This window comes from Triturus cristatus, chromosome 3_2 (genome assembly GCF_964204655.1).
Source record: "Triturus cristatus chromosome 3_2, aTriCri1.1, whole genome shotgun sequence".
In the NCBI taxonomy this organism is placed as follows: domain Eukaryota; kingdom Metazoa; phylum Chordata; class Amphibia; order Caudata; family Salamandridae; genus Triturus; species Triturus cristatus.
The window spans coordinates 940,067,922-940,086,051 of record NC_140584.1 but is presented as its reverse complement, the minus strand read 5'-3'; the positions used below and the strand labels follow the sequence as shown (position 1 = coordinate 940,086,051).

The window sequence follows — 18,130 nt, the reverse complement described above, 5'->3', positions numbered from 1 at the left end:
AGGGCTAGCTGCGGGGACAGTCTGATGGTAAAAGCAAGAGATTCAGATCCTGCAATGGCGTTAAGAGGAAGAACAGAGCAGGAAACAGCTTTATTTACTACCACCGCTACCCCCCCACCCCTGCCTTTGACTCTATCTTGCCGGAAGATGTTATAATCCGGGGGAATCGCTGCCATGATGTCCGGATTAGACAGCTCCCCCAACCAAGTTTCGGTCAGCAGCAGGCAGAGTGGCTTTTCTTTCACAAGGAGATCAAAGATCTCCAGAGCATGCTTGCCCACCGATCTAGTATTGAGCAATAGGAAAAGATGTCTCGCTCGATCCTCCTCTCTCCGGTGTGAGGAAACAGGGGCATAATTAGGCACCCAACCACACCCCGGGCAAAGCCGTTTACCCCTATAGCGTCCCGGGAATACGGATCGGCATGTACAGGAACGTTTTTGCAATGTAAGGAGTTCCCTGGCAGAATAACAAATCATCTTGCCCAGGAACAGAATACCACCAGAGCCTACCGCCTCTCCGCCGCCTCCGAGACGCTGACGGGCGCAGACGGGCAGGACTCTGGCACGACTCCGGCTAAGCGACGGCGTCCCACTGCGCGATCCCGCTGCGCGGGAGAAAGCGACTTTAAGTAGGCGTCCCGCGAGGCAAACCGAGCGTAGTCACGCTCAAAATGGCGCCCGCCGGAGGATACAGTGCCCAAGCCAAGATGGCGCCCAACGCGGACAACCCCCGAGACCCGGACCCACCAAAACGGCGGTGAATATGCACAATTATATGCGGTAAGAGGGGGGGACAGTGCCTGACATAAACCCAGTTAAAACCAGGGAGAAACAAATAAAAATGAAAGAAAATACAAAACAGGAATATTATTAAAATGTTGAGTCGCTAGCAGCAACGCGAGCGTAGCTTAGCTGTACGGGTACCTTGTCTGGTAATCGGCGAAAGAAAAACCGCCTTAAGTAGGCGTCCCGCGAGGCAAACCGAGCGTAGTCACGCTCAAAATGGCGCCCGCCGGAGGATACAGTGCCCAAGCCAAGATGGCGCCCTACCCGGACAACCCCCGAGACCCGGACCCACCGAACGGCTGAACAGAATTACTTGAAATTTGGCAGAGAGGTAGTCCTCAGGTCAGGGATGTGCCTTTTGCAGGTCTGGTGTCAATCTGTTCAGTGGTTCCTGAGAAAATCAAAAGTAAAATCATATATATATGTGGGCGGAGCCTAACCACACATCTCATCCTGATATCTGATTGGCTGTCAGCACTTCATCCAAGAAGTGTTGGCAGCCATCTTGGGACCAATATACATGATAGCACCTCATTAAAACGCATTGCAGTTAATAGAAGGTTTTAAGACTTTAGTTACATTATAAATCATTTGTTGATGGTACCATACTCATTTTAGGAATTGTGGTATTTTCTAAGGTGATTTCACCATGTGAAAAAGCCTTCTGCTGGGATATCATGATTGAGAGAAAAATATTTTCTCATGCTTTTCCCACAGAGGTTTGGAAGGTGATCTATAAGCTAAACTGAGAGCTTATTTTCTGTAAATTCACATTATCTTTCTCAGTCATGTGAGAATGAAGTCTGACATTCTCAGTAAAACATGTACATCCAACAAGGGCAGAGACTGTCAGTTGATTCCTTTGTGTTCTACTGCAGCTTCCCAGAGTGTTCCAAAGAACAACTAGAGCGCTAACAGTCCTACTTATGATAAACGTATGGCACACCTGAAGCCATCTTGCTTGGATTAAAGTGGTAACTCTTAAAACATTTAATTTAAAAAGGAACAAAATGAGGGGGTTCATTTTTCCATAAAAAGTATGATTAGTGCTGCAGAAAGAAAAATTAGGGCACATTTTGAGTGACTTCTCAAATCCTCTTCTATTTCATTAAAAAAATTCTGACATGCAGACTGAAACATGCACTTTCAATACCAGCAGCAGTTTTCCCTGGTGAGCAGTAGCTTTACTACAGTGATATAATGAGCAAAAAGAGTGCTAACATTCTGAATTTATGGCAAATGTGTGACACATCTGAATGCCTTCTTGATGGAATCAAAGTAAAAAACTGAAAGTATTTCCTACTGAGGAGACTGCAGTAAATGAGGAAATTAGGAAACTTCATAACAAATAAATCTCCCAAGATGGCCACCGGAGACAAAAGAGCCCAAATGTAGCCCAAATATCACCCACATGTAGCCCAAGTATAGCCCAATGACAGAATGTCCCAGAGTGTTCTTAAAAACAACTAGAGCGCTTACTGTCTTCATTATGACAAAAGTATGGCACACCTGAAGCCATCTTGATTGGAATAAACTGGTAACACTTAAAACATTTAATTTAAAAAGGAACACAATGAGGGGGTTCATTTTGGCATAGAAATTATGATTAATGCTGAAGAAAGCAAATGAGGGCACATTTTGAGTGACTTCTCAAATCCTCTTCTATTTCATTAAAACATTCTGACATGCAGACTGAAACATGCACTTTTAATACCAGGAGCAGACTTCCATGGTGAACAGTAGTTTTACTACAGTGATCTAATGAGCAACTAGAGTGCTAACATTCAGAATTTATGGAAAATGTGTGACATATCTGAATACCTTCATGATGGAATCAGAGTAAAAAACTGAAAGCATTTCCTACTGAGGAGACTGCAGTACATGAGGAAATTAGGAAACTTCATAACAAATAAATCTCCCAAGATGGCCACCGGAGACAAAAGAGCCCAAATGTAGCCCAAAATCACCCAGATGTAGCCCAAATATAGCCCAATGACAGAAGTGTGCAAAACACTTATTATTTTGTGTTTTTGCAGTGTTATATAGTGCAGACTTATCAGGTATTGGAGTGCTTTACATGAGCATTGGTTACATCACACAAGAACAAATTCATTTTGGTTGTAGACATGGGGAGACTAAGTGATTTGACCAGAATCACAGAATGTCGAGCTGAAGCAGAAACTCCAACCTGGTTCCCCAGTTGCAAAGTCTGCAGTTCTGGAAGTAACACCACATCCTCTCCCCTAAGTGCAACATTTAATCAAGTGGTCAACTGGATAAAAAAACATAAAGGTAACAAATAATTTAAAAGTGCTTTGTCGCTATTTGAAAACTCAGAAAATATGTCCTTATTTTAGTCTTTTAGAGCACTAACCATAATTTTGATGCTAATAAGACCCTCTCATATATGTAATTTCTAAAGGAAATGCTCTAGGTATTACAGTTTTGATTACATCAAGATGACGTCAGGCGTTCCACACTTTTGTAATAAATATAGAATGTTAGCAATCTAGTTGACCATTAGGATACTGTTGAGAGGCAGAGGCCAGGGGCACGGACTCTGAAAATTGAAGGCAGGTAAGAGGGTGCAAAGGCAACAATTTAACCACACTGAGCAGGCAGGAAGGGCCGTGGCAGCACAACAGACTATGGAGGGCAGTGGAAAGGGGGGCAGGGGCAACAAACCAACAATACAGGACTTGCAAGAGAGGCTGTGGCAATGTAATAGACCATTGTGGGCAGAAGGAAGAGGCAATGGTAGTACAACCATACATGCCAACAGACCCGATTCAGCCAGGAGACGTCCAATGTTTTTAAGCTCAAATGAGCTTTATTTGATCTGTCTCCTGTCTACAATCTCCTCTTTTTCAATGTAACTCAAAGGGGAAAATCAATACCCCAGTTTTTTTTCAAAATCTCCCTCTTACCAAGTTCAAAATGTTCGCAAGTATGGTACATTGGATCATGGAAGGAAATGGGGTAGGGACATGGACTTGGATAACAGAGGACAGGAGGGACATGGAGAGGTGCACCAAACTGACCCTGCAGGGCAGGCATCAGGGTTTGCAGCAGCACAATACACCACACAGGGCATGCGGGACGGGAGTGCAGCACAACAATCCATAGAAAGCAAGAGGGAGGGGACAGGACCATGCACATGGACAACAGAGAACAGAGGGGCAAGAGGCAATGGTAGCTAGCTGACCATAATGGACAGACAGGAGAGAAAGCTGCAGCATAACAGACCATAAAGGGCAGGAGGGACGGATCAGGGGCATTACAATGGAACAGACAAGCCAGGAGGGAGGGAGTAGGGGTCTGCACATGTAAACAGAGGGCTGGGGGCAAGGGGGCAGGGCAGGAGCAGCAAGATAGCCATGGAGGTCAGGCAGGATGGGCACTAGAAGCAAGACACACCATGAAGAGCAACAGTGAGACTGTGATGGCATACACACACACCATGGAGGGAAGGTGGGAGGGGGTTAGGGGCAGCTAATTGACCACACAGGGAAGGTGGGAGGGGCCATGGCAGCACAGAAGACCATGCATGGCAAGTGGGAGGGTTAGTGGCAGCACAATGGCTATGATGGGCAAGAAGGAGGGTGCAGGGGCATGCACAAAGGACGATGGAGGATAGAAGGGAGGGTCAGGACCTGTGCACAGACAAGAAAGTTCAGGGGAAGGGGCCTCACAACAGACCGCACGGGACAGGCAGGAGGAGCAGTTGCAGCACAACAGACCAGGGAGGGCAGAAGGGTGTGGCAGTACAATGGACCATGTAGGACAGGAGGAAGAGGATAAGGGCATGGCATGTGGACAGGCAGGGTGGAGGTGGCAGGGACAGGTTACAGTCATCTGACAATGCTAGGCAGGTGGGAGGGGAGTGGCAGCTCAACAGAACACTCAGAGTAGATAGGAGTGGCAGGTCCATGGAACATGGTGGGCAAAAAGGATGGAGCAGGGGCATGCACAAAGACATCGGAGGGCAGGGGGAAGGAGAATAGGGGCAGCAAGCTAAGCACAGAGTTTAAGCAGGAGGTCAATGAGGGGGCATAGAATTGGGCAATGGAGGGCAGGAGGAGTGGACTGGTACATCATACTAAATTGAGGGCAGTGGCAGCACATCAGACCATGCATGGCAGGAGGGAGGAGGCTAGTCTATGGATTCACACAACAGAGGATAGGGAGGAGGGGGATGGGGCAGCAAGCTAACTGTTCAGAGAAAGCGGGTATTAGAAACTTTATTGTTTTTAAAACGTGTGTCTGTGCGAACTACTTCAAATATGAACAAGTATGCAGCATAATCTCACTTTTATTCAGGAAGAAGAGGACGTTTGTGACTGTGACTCCGGGCTCACTTGGCAGAAACACCCCCTGACCCTCCACCCCCTATCGCAAAATGTAATGCCCGTGAAAAGGGTAGGTGAGCACAGTGTTGTATAGAACATAGTCCTGAGAGCACGATTGAAAATGAAAACTAGATATAGTGTATGGTATAAACTATGCACCAAAAAGTGTGATATAAGATGAACCAGGCGTGAAATATAATATGCAATACATTGTGCGCAATGACAGATTCATTGGAGAGCGCGAGATAGCACAGGCACTAGCGCGTGCTATGCGATATGCGCCTTGGAGTGTAATATGCACAGGGCAGTGTTGTGTAACCTAGCTAGTCTCTAAAGTTGTAATATAAAATATGTGCTGGGGAGTGTAATGTTGCATATGCACTGTGACAAATATATGGATCCCAGATTGTAATATGTATGGCATAGCACAGTGCGTTATAACATAGGCATCGAGGAAGGCGCGTTAGATGGGGCAATATAACCCGTGCGAAGACAAGTGTGGCATGACATATTCATGGGGTGGTGTTACAGTGCACATAGGCTAGAGAGTGTCATAGCATATGCTCTAGCTAGTGGAATACAACACAGAGGTGTGTGGCACTCAGCAGGGAATGGTGGGTGTAACACAGCATTGGGCTCTGCCAGGAGCGCGCTGTGACTCTCAAGTGATGTTCGTCCCCTTTCCAGAGAGTAAAATAAAAAGTATTACACATCCGGCAGTGGATGTGTGTTTTATTAACCGTGAGAGGGGTTTCTTGCATAGTTTTGGTCGAATTTTTGTCGAATCCCCTTTGAATGGCTTGGTGTGCATGTGTATTAAATGTGCGCGTCAATAGCTACCCATGTTTGTATAAATAAACGACAAGGGTGTCTACCGGGATTAGGCACGGTAGGGCATCTGACATGTCAGAGCTTCACTAGTGGTGTAAATACATTCCACGTGGATTCATTGTATGCATAGTCGCCTTTTAATTAATATCACGCAAATCGTCATGGTGATAGGTACGTATGGTTTGTCCAGCATGTCCTAGGTGTGTCTATAAATATATATTTTTTAAAAATAATAAAAAACTGTGGCCGGCCCTGGGGATTGGGGTCAAAAAAATATAATTAGGAGACAGGCCCTGGGGGATGGGGTCATCAGGGCCAATAAATTAGAATAAGAAGGGGAACCACACAGCCCCCCTTCTTAAAAAATTTAAATAAATAAAAGACTGGCATCGTGCCGGAGGCCACACCCCCTCCTTGCAGCACTCTGCAAACGCGCCCCCTGGCGAGTTGTAAGTTGGGGAATTAATTCCTCTTCAATACTGAGGGTCCCTGAGGGCCAACTAGCCCAACAGGCATCTCCAGTATGCGCCAGGGAGCTGCGCTGCAGACAGGTGTTCTGAGGCCAAGCCCCTTTTTACACCTCTCTGCAACACAGCTCTGTGGCGCTTACTGGAGGTACCTAGTGGTCTAGTTTGACCCTAGGGACCCTTAGGATTCAAGGGGACTTAATCTCCCAACTAAAAACGGACACAGGGCGTGTTTACACAGTGGTGAAGGGAGGGGACGGGGCCTGAGTTAACGTGTGCAAAAACGCCCTGTGGCCTGTTTTAAGAGGTAGTTTTAATCCCCCTGCCCTATTATATACTAGGGGCTTACAGAGGAGGTCATGCTAATCACAGGGGTCCCCAACGCATAATGTTCCCTAGTGTATGTAGGTGTTTTCACTGTATTCTAAGTGTCTTTTAACATAGCACTGGCTCTAGGACTGGTTAGTCAGACTCAGTTACCACCAGTATCTGTCTGAAAAAGTTGAGGGTACAGGATGATTTTGCAACAAGGCTTCTTTCTGCTCTTCTTTTTGTTCTTTCTGCACGTTATCCTTCTTCCTGCACTTTTCTTCATCTTTGAGGACTTCTGTTGCTTCTTTCTGCACTTCTTTTTTTTCTTTCTGTGCATTTTTTCTTCTTTCTTCACATGTCCTATCTCTGTAGGCATAGTTAGAAATTAGCATTTAAAAAACCTTTGAAATTCACAGAAAAAACCATAGGTTTCAGGCACGTTATAGTTAGGAATTAGCATTTAAAAAACCTCAGAAATTCACTGAAAAAAACATAGGTTTCAGGGGTGTTATAGTTAGCTGGACTTTTCACTTGTACAAAACCATTGAAATTCCCCCGTTATAGTTAGTTCAGCTAACTATAACTCGCGCGCCCGCAATGCACTGCTGATGACGTCACATATTACATCACTCATGACATGGTCAGTGACATCACTCATGACCTCACTGATGACATCTCAAATGACATCACTGATGACATCACTGATGACATCATCCTTGTGATAGTGGCAGACCTCCTCTCACCCTAATATAACCTTTGATACACACATTCAAAAATAGAGACTAAAATTTTCAAAACAATGGACATACCAATACCAGTTACAACAACCTCTTCAGTAATTCTAAGATCCACATACACATCCACTCATTCACCAACAGTCCTATACAGTCACTCATACATGTACTCACTCATCATATGTACTCATACATCCTGTTACACAATGCCACTCATCCATAGAGTTACTCACACACATAGTCACCCATGCTAATAAAGAATCAAACCTACATTTACTTGCATATACAGTTATACACACACCACCACACTTACTTCTACGGAAACTTACACATACTTAGTCTTTTAAACAATCACTTATAGAAACACATACTTATTCATACAGGAACTCTTTCAATCTCTCACTCTCACATATACTCACTTATATACACCAATAGTCACATATACTAGTTTAAAACATATGTAGTTACTCATAAAGACACTATTGAGACAGTCATTCACTCACTTACACACCCATACACACACTCATCCACCCATACAGTCCTGCACAAATGCTGTCTTCAACACATACAAACAGTGAGTCACTCATTCATGCACCTATGCACTACGTAATACCCCCCACCGAACCATGCAGACACTCAGACTGATACTCAAAAAACCAACTAATAACCTATATAGACACCCATGTAGCTACTCACCAACCCATGCAGCCACTTATACACAAAGTGAGAGACTGATACAGATATTTACATATTTAAACATTACTCACTAAGCCATGTATTCACTATGATACACTTAATCAGTCAGTTACACAATCAATTTTTCAAAAACAAATCATCCATTTAGACACTTATATACCCATTTATTCTTCCATCGACCTTGAGATATACATATATAAAACATATTTAATTTTCAGAAAAACACACATTCACTGGATGATGTCATCAGTGATGTCATCAGTGATGTCATTTGAGATGTCATCAGTGATGTCATGAGTGATGTCACTGACTATGTCATGAGTGATGTAATATGTGACGTCATCAGCAGTGCATTGCGGGCGCGCGAGTTATAGTTAGCTGAACTAACTATAACGGGGGAATTTCAATGGTTTTGTACAAGTGAAAAGTCCAGCTAACTATAACACCCCTGAAACCTATGGTTTTTTCAGTGAATATAGATATATGTTTTTATTAACAGCACAATTTGCAGATTGCAGTGGAGCTCTCAACATAAGATGTACATGTACATTAAGGTATACAAGGTACATATTTAGCATTGACCTGTCAAATACAAATGTACAATTCACGATGATAAATACAGGTTGTGCTGTGCAGCCTTCAACGTTATGAAGAGACTAGGGAGGAGGGAGAAAGAGAAAAGGAAGAACAAAAGAACAAAAATTCAACAATGTGAGAGCTCTTAGGCCAATGAGTAACAGATTATGATATGTAAAGTCAGCACACATTTACTTCGCACTCACGGCGGAGACCGGTACATCATGTAAACGAGAATGTGTGCTACTACATGTTGATGTCAAATATGCAGGTCGGGTAGTCGTCAAGTATGCCACAGGGAGAGAAGGGGTGAATGGGTCTCTGGGGTTGGGCAGGGTGGTCTGGCAGTCGCTTGCAGGGGGCGGGCTGTTGCAGGGAATGCGTGAGAGTGCCATGAGGATTAAGGAGCATTGCGAGAGAGGAATGACTGTATGGTCATCATGGTGCCATCTGTCAGTGTACCACAGGTGAGTGTATGTGTTGTGCTGTGTGTTCAAGGTGCAGTTCATCGGCTTTGGCTTCAACTGCAATCCGATAAGTCTCCCAACATTCACCCCTGTGCGGGAATCGCCCCTCATGTAGAGTAGTCTGAGAGTGTGCGCCTTGGCTCTGGTCCATGTCCGCAGCATGTAAAGCCATCCTCGAATTTCCGACGGAGCAGGAAATTTCTATGCCATGGCTATGTTTCACTTACACAGTCTGAAGGCCAGGTCAATGAAATGGTGCAAGTGTTTTTCTCCCTTGGTCGTAATCCCAATAGGCAGGATTCAGGGGTGGGAGTGAGAGGGTGTTTGGATAACTCCGCTACTGTTATGGTGACTTCTAACCACCCCAGTGATAATGGTGCGCATGCCCCCATCATATGTATGAAATCTGCGCTCTGCAATTTACACTGGGTACATTCTGGGAAAAGCATTTCGAACATTCGATGAATACGGCAAGGGGAGAGAAGTGTGGCGAATGTAATTAAACTGAGTGAAGTGGAACCTGGGGTTGTGGGATACGCTCTTTGCCTTCTATAAGGCACGAGCTTAAGCTGTATCAGAGGATGGCTGCCGTAACACTGTATTCCACCTGGCATGTGCCCCTGCTGCATGATTGGGTGGGGTGGTGTTGAGGTCCAAATACAAGAATGTGATACCATTTTGTGTGCTGTTACCCATCAACAGTGGGTTTAAGGCCTGTGATGTTAGTGGTTCGGTCTCCCCGGTAACCCGTGTCCCGTGGAACAATCGTTGTACAGTGCAATATGTTAAGCACTCACTGGCGCTCAATCCGTAAGGCTCAACCATTTCTTGCAATGCAATAAACGCGCCCTCATTGTAGAGATCACCCATTTGTGTAATTGCCACGTCGCTCCAGAGGGCCGGGTCAATACGCCTCGGTGTCCATCGTAGCAATGGTAAGTCCCAAATGGGAATTGAGGGAGAATAGGGAAGGATTGGGCCCTTCAGATGTTGATATCTATGCCAGCAGGAGCGGGCTACCATCATTTGTTGGAATTCAAGTGCAGGGCGGTTTATTAAGACATTTTAATGGCACTGGAAAATCGGATGCCACACTGGACTGCCAAATTGGCTGGGCATGGAAATACCTCCTAAGCTTACCGGCCACCACTGTAGCATATACAACGATCTGGCATTAGTTCTTGCGCTGGAAACAGGTTTGTGTCGGATACTCAAACACATAAAAAGGTGATGAGAGCTATGCTTGCAAATACTGGCAATTGTTCTGGGTACCAATTAACCCATTGTTTTCCGCCCAGTGTTCCTCTGCAGACGGACCTTACAAAATCACTACTGACCCTGCTCCTCACTGGAGAAATCAATCCGATACTGCCAGGTGTGGTGCAGATCGGGGGACGGCATCACTACTGTAAGCCGTTTCTAGTTATGTACAAAAGCTGGCAATGCACAACTATCAAATCCAGGAAAATAGTCGGAATACACCCCATGCTTGTAAGGCCCGAAGCTTTCTTGGTTACATCTGACATTTTTTAATGCTGTGCACATCACTGAGTTGTTTTGTCACACAAATCACACAAGGGCTTTATTAGAAAAATATCTCCCTGTAGTTTAATTTATGAGAGTTCTTGCAGCCTGTCAGCATGTTATCTTCGAATGTCGTCACAGTTTTGTAACATGAGGTCAAGAATCGGAATTGTTTATTGTATTTTGGAAAAATTGATGGTGTGGTGTAAATTGGAGAAGAAATTAATAGGAAAGTACATAGCACCTCGTGCCAACTTTCGTGACCTTTTGTTCAAGGCAAAAAGAGATATTCATTAGCGCAAGAAATATAAATTATTAGGCGATTGAGCCTAGCACTCTTATCTAGTGAGGAACGTGAGCCTGGTCTCTTTTGGACAAAATAGGACTTATTACTCAATTCTTGCTAACTACCCATGTTTTTGTCACCATTTATTTCTGAATTTGCAGTTGTGATCTTCCCACTGACTTTATTTTACTACATTTATAGAGGTACAAAAAGCGACATTCTGCAACATTTGACCAAGCCAATGACAGCACATGAAGTGCCATCAAAGGACCTTTCATTCTGATGAATCTATTGGAAGTAGTATGTCTCAGCAGAATGATTTTTCATCACTTTCTTGGCTGCTGTCTTGGGAAGCTTAGCTTCCTTCAAAGCACTCTTTTCTCTGCTGTGGGAGCGCAGGAGATGTCTGATCTTAAAGAATTCTCAGCGCTGTCATGGATAGACAGAGGGGTCTAGTGTAGTTGCAACCCTCGAAACTGGACACAACCCCTGTGGCTAAAGTCACCCCACCTTAACTGTGAACTGAGGGATGACTGCAAGGACACCTCCAGTTTACTGCACAGCACCCAGAGAATCTTTCAGCATCCTGCATGCCCAGCATCAAGACCACTCCATTGAAGTATTTGGCGGTCTTGATGTAAAGTGTGAAATTGGACTTGAGACTGCTTTGGTGACCAGCTTACTGTCCAAATACTCCTTAGTGGCCCCACAAGACCTTCTCCCAGTTGGATATGGTTACTAATACTTGTTTGCGCTTTGGATTAAAAAGCTGAGATTTATGTTTTACTTAAAAATCTATATCTCCAGAACCCTCTGTCAGATTTTGCACATTTCAGTATCTAACAATTCATAAAAATATAATCTATTTTTATGTATCTCTTTTGTCTTGTGTCAATTTCTTATTTAGTTGTTAGGTGCTTCTAAATGATTTGCATTATTTCCTTTGTTTAAAGTCACAGCTACCTAGGGTTGACCTAAAGGGTTTACAAACAAACCTGACTGGACACAAGACAGTTTTGCGGGTGTGTTACACAGAAGGGCGCACAACCATACCATATAATACAACACAATCCTCACACTCCCCAATTAAATATAAAGCAAAAGCATGTACAGGCCAACTCAATCCCCAAACCTATATCATTCTGTCTGTGGAATGCTTATTCCACTATTACCTTACTGACCACTTTGACTCTCACATCCCCCATTGCACTTTTCAGATAGAAGAGATAAATGGCTCAATCCAAAAGAGCCTGAATGTATAGCATTCTAACTTTCTCTATACATCAATAACAAAGGTTGAGATTTGGCCCCAGCCTTATTAAATCACTTTCACTGCATCCGCACCAACATTACCCTATCCTTTATAACTGAACCATTCATTGTTCAGGTTGTAACGTTTTACAGCACCTTCTTTAATTACCATGTTTATAGATTGGAATCACTGTACCCTCTCTGTCACTCATCATTCTAGGTGACCTCAATTGTAAAATCACTAACATTTCTAATCAGTAAAACCATTGCTTCATACCAGTCCATCTTCATCTACCATACCATCATACATGTCTGTTGTTATCCGTCCTCCCTCCTCATCACACCTTTGCAGGCAGCTTGTATAAAGGGACCTACAGAGCATAGTCATAAGGGAGGGAGTGGCAGCAAGAGAATGCAGTATCCAAGACTGTTACCGGCACCCTGCAGAGCTGGAAGCAGCTGCCACGCAATGACTGAATTTATCCTCCAATCACTCTGGTGTGATCTCACCTTGCTCCTTGACGCCCAAAGCCAACTCACCTAGAATCAGTTAGGAATCAGAAATGGACCTATTAAATAAGAGCAAAGCTGCCGAAGGGCAGTGACTCGTCATCTTTCTCAGTGTGAGATACTTCCTGCTGTACAGTTCCTGTTGCCCGGATGAGCCCATCCCTATTTGCCCTTGACTGCTTACCTAATGAGACCCTTTATTGACATTTTTCCAGTCCCCAGCTTGCTCCTTTCTCCATTCGGTGAGTTCCATTGGATTGTGTTCCTCCCTCCTTCTCCACCTCATCCTATTTAACATATATCTACTGCAGACACAGTGAAGCTCATCCTCTGGTGTTCCCTATGACTGAATCTGCTCTCCTCTCCTTTAGTAAGTATCCTGTCATTCACAAGAGAGGTTGGTCATCATTTCAATCACTAGTCAGAAGTTGCTGCTGGGGATTCAAATTATAATCAGCAGTGTACTTCGGATCGTTGATTTTACTTAGTAATATCATCACTTTATTTTGCCTTCAAGATGATCACTACACAGACTTTACCCAAATCCATCTCGCTTTTCCCATGTACACTGATCTCACCCAGAGACAGATCTCGAAATGTCTCTCATCCATGCATCACTGGATGGTCGTGCACTCACTGATGCTTAATGCACCTAAAATGGATACAACTTACTTTCCTGTCACCTCAGCATATACATCCTTCCCTTAACCTATCCATTTACCCACAGCCATCATGGCCAAAGCATCCTTAGACAGAATCCTTGGTGAACATTTCACCCTTTCATTGAATTTGAATACATTCCTTTTTTTTGTTTAAATTTGTTTATTGAAAATAAGTTTCATGATCAACATTTCTTTACCATTCACAACCAGTGTTTCTAAAATTTAGTGTGAAAAATTCAAACATTAGCGTAGCACGTGAACATCTCTTAATGTGCACAGTTCCAGTATGGATGCAATATATACAATATAAACTTTGAGGTGGAACACAGCAGAAAGCATAATATAGTGGGAGAACACCTAAGTATTGGGTATCAAGTATGTTCCATAAGATGTGTTTAACCAGGGAATCCCCATTGCAACTTTTCTGTCAACAATAACCATAAGAAATGAAGAAGGGAAAGGAAAACCAAAAGCTTAGTGCATCTCAGCTTCTAGTTGCTACAGTGACCTCTCGTTGCTACAGAAACCCATAAGTCGTCCCAAATGCCACATTCAAATTATGTGTGGTGCTTGTAAGTGAGACATGATCAGAAGGGGATGGTGTTGGGAGGGAGAAAGGGAGAAATTCTGGCAGAGTGCCAACAAATTTTGGGGACACCACATCAGCATGGAAATGGAAGGTAAAGTGGGGAGAAGGGAACACACTAATTGCTCTGTTTCTTATTGCGACAGGTTGCCAACTGTATCAGTGGGTTCCGGTACACCTACCTCTTCTCTGTGTGCATGCAAAGCTAAGAGAATGGCATCCCAGAAGCGGAAATGGGATAGTTCCACAATCCTAATGTGTCCTCTCTATGAAGGGCTACACTTCTGGCTTGCGCCCAGTTGACCATTGAAAGCTGCTAGGCAACAAACGTCAGTGGCGTAGGAGATTTCCATCTTTGTTATAAGGCGCTTGCCAACTATAAATCCCAGATCCAGGAAACGAGGTCACTTTGTGTCTTTTCGGCCTGTGATAAAGGCCCAGCAGGTATATCTCTCAATGATGTAGGTCAGGCCGCTCTGTACAGGTGGGTAATGCCATTGTGATGGCATACCAATAGGTGTGTAGTGATGGGCAGGCCCACAACATATGTATTAGGTCTGCATCCATACATGATTGTCTGGGGCATGCAGCGTTAGTTGTGTGGTAATGTCTGTTGATGTTAGCAGGGGTAAGGTAGGCCCTGTGTAGTATGCTGAAATATATAAGTTTGAAGCAGGCCTTTCATGGAACATTACAGGGACCCTCCAGTATCGCTTGAACTTGGATACATTCATAACCAACAAAACCACAGCAGCCAAATTACATATTACGTAATATAAGGAAATGTGCTCTAAAATGTCCTTTCACACAACAAAGACGCTCATTTTTTCCCTTGTCCTTTGTGAACTTGGCTTCTATAACTCTCTACTAGTGTTTCCCCTTTATTCTTTTATCACCTTCAATATGTTCTAAATGTTGCCACAAAACCCCTCTTCATTCTCCCAAGACACAATGCAAAGCTCTATACAATCTGGTGATCTTGGCCTGCAAAACAATAAATGGCTGATCTCCACAAAACCTCTCTGTAATCCTAACTTCATACTTTCCTACACACAGCCTTCGTTTAGCCAACGAAAACTTCCTGTCTAACTTCCACGTGCAGTGTCGTGGTCCATTCCATCGTGTTAATGAAAGCACTACACTGAAACTCCTGCAGTAATAGTGTTCTCAGTCACATTGGTCACATCATGTAAAACGCCGCTCAAGGAACACCTCATTTTACAAGAATTGCCTTAAAAGGCATGTGTCTACTAATTTGTCACTGTCATTCAGTATAGTACTGTCCTCTATTGTTACTCATCCATCGTCCACCATATGCAACCCCTATTTCTATGCTTTCGTCCTAAACTGTTAAAATGCCGTGTGTATCATGTTGCTATGTGCAGCGTTCCTTGTCAAAATGCACTGCTGTGCGTAAATAAATAAACAGTAACGTTACCTAGCTGGATGAATAGAACCCATAAGAGACACTGTACGTCCAAGCTAAATATCTCACGGCTTCAATAAAACATTCAGTTAGTCACCAGTCATTGCATCCAAGAAGAGTTTTGGTGGTTCAAGTTTACGTTTGTTTGGTTAATTAACACCATAATAATGTTACTGATACACAAATAGAAAATCAGTAAAAAGCATGGTATATCTTAAGATAGCAATACTATAGTGGTACCGAAATGGGTAGATCAAAACATAGATTCTGTAAAGTGACGCGTGACATATTAAGAAAGCTAAAATCCACAGTATAAGTATGCATTCTTTGTCGAGCAAGCAAGGGTTGGGTGACGGTCATATCAATAAAATCAGCTGAAAGAGTGGACATAACCTCTGGGTGCATTTATACCATCATCATAACCTTATGTCTCAGGTGTTTGGGTGGTTAATTCTCTTTCATTTACATGTCTGTCCTCACTAACCCACTCCTCACCTTCTGCTCTTTATATACAGTGCTCTTCTTGCAGTTTACAGCTTCAGATCTGCCCACTGCACTTGCAGTAGAATGTTTATTCCTGATATTTTCTGACAATAAAGTCCAGAGATGACAATATAGGGACCGAGAGTCACAAACATACCAGGGTGACTGAACATAGTGGACTGTTTTGTGCGTCGAGCTCTGAAGGGAGTGTGTTTCTGTACAGTTTGGGAAAAGCCAAAGGGTTATAAGTCCTGGTTTTAGGGCCACTTGTTGAATTTGGCGTCAAGTGTTACACCGAGTTCTTTGTCCTCCGCATAGTTAGAGGCACAGGCCATTACTGGTAAACGGCCTATGTGACGGGGGGAATAACGGTTGCCCATGACCATAACATAGTCGTACAGGGGTTAAAAACATCCTCTCTGCGAAAGTGTCTCAATGTTTTTATTTTTGTGCCTTGCTTTTAAAAAACATTTGGTTCAAATGGTTCTAATTGTTAATTGCGTTTTTGATGTATTTTCTATTCCATTTCTAATAATTGCAGTAGCGAAAATTATATCTGTGGGTGTTTTTGGAAGTGTCATTGTTTTGGATTCCTATTTCTTTTCTGTTTTTATCTCTTCAGCTTCCATAGGAACATGGAAAATTGGGGTGCCCTTAAATCGTGTTCATAACCAAAAAGCTGGCAGGTCCACATGCTGCGGCTCAAAGGCTCATCCGCCTTGGGCATCCTTAGTGACTGTTACATGTTTCTCGAGCACTGCGAGCTATTCACTGGGGGTTTTCATTCCTATGTTTTTTCTGCCTGTGTGCATTGCCCCTTTTCATGGAGTTATTGGTTCTGAGGTTTTATAGAGCATGTTTGCTGAATTACACCAGACATTCGGCATGGCGTTGAATTATCCTCAAGCAGAAAGCACAGTGCCCAGGACTTGACAGTAATTTTAATTTCACTGGTCACAACTCTACCTCATCCAGGTCTGAGAGTTCCCCTTCACCCAGGACAGAACTGGTGCTGTTTTCACCCCAGCTGTAGGGCTTCCTTGTCAGGACATATACCTCAGGTCTCTGTGAGCCTGGTTACTTTTATACTCGCATATTGGTTGAGGATTAATTCATTTTAAGCGTGGGTGCCCTAATTTTTGGCATGAATTTGCCCCAAACAGGAAGAAAAAGTAGATAGAGTTGAATTCAATGTAATGAAGATTATAGGTAAGAAGACAATTTAGTGTAAAGCACAACATTCTAAAAGCACTAGTATAAGCTGCTGATAGTTGAGCTGGTTGTTTGGTTCCAATAGTCGGGTTTCGGGTCTAAGCCCTTCGTCAGGGGCAATTCCCTAGAAAGAACAAGAACATATTTTGTCCCAGGAGCTTAAGGATGCATCACTTCATACAATAATCAGAAATCGTACATGAAAAAATCATCAAATCTCATGTGTAAATAGTGTTATGCTACTAGTGAAATAGATAAATCAAGGTATTAAAATTCGTAAGCAATCATGCATACTCAATAAACTCAAATTAGTGACAAACTGCGTGTGTATATCCAAAAAAGAAGTGTCCTGAGGCTACTTCCTAAATAAAGTAACCACTTGAAGATCTGAAGGCACAACATTCAGCATGGTGCTGTCGGGGGTTTTAAAGTATATTAAGGATTGAGAACCTGACCACAGAGAACCGTTTAGAACTGGTGGAGCCAGAAATAATTTTAATTTGTTGAATGCTTCAGATTTAATGTAGAGGAGAAAGGTTTGTTCCTCACCTTGCCACTAACCCCATTAACACCAGTATCAATAGTGCTTTTTTTGTCATCATGGGAACCAGTGATAGGTCATACGCCTTGAGGAGCACAGCTGCCGTGTTAGCATTTTGCACACTTTTTTCAGCACTACCACCTTATGCACAAGTAAATTGTGACAGTACTCTCTTAAACGGTAGGAATGTGTGTATTTTTGTGTCTGTTCTTTAGGTTCCAGCCAATGCAATGCAACTAAATGTATTGTCTCTCTTCCCTTTTCCAGGAATGCTGCTTGTTACGTCTGACACACTGGGACACGATTTTCACGTTTTTCAAATCCTCACTCACCCCTGGTCGTCTTCGCAGAGTGCAGTACATCACCTTTACACATTACATAGAGGCGAGACGGAAGCTAAGGTATGTGCATAGGTTACAGGGTAGACTT

General features: G+C 43.4%; 1 protein-coding gene across 4 annotated transcripts in view; it reads left to right on the top strand.

Moving 5' to 3' along the window:
* Positions 1-18,130, top strand: part of BCAS3 (BCAS3 microtubule associated cell migration factor) — a 3,636,180-nt gene that overhangs the window by 1,594,773 nt on the left and 2,023,277 nt on the right. For all 4 annotated transcript variants that reach the window (XM_085649432.1, XM_085649434.1, XM_085649433.1 and 1 more), the window contains exon 14: positions 17,969-18,102. In XM_085649432.1, the coding sequence (XP_085505558.1) occupies positions 17,969-18,102 (134 nt within the window). The remainder of the gene's footprint in view (positions 1-17,968; positions 18,103-18,130) is intronic.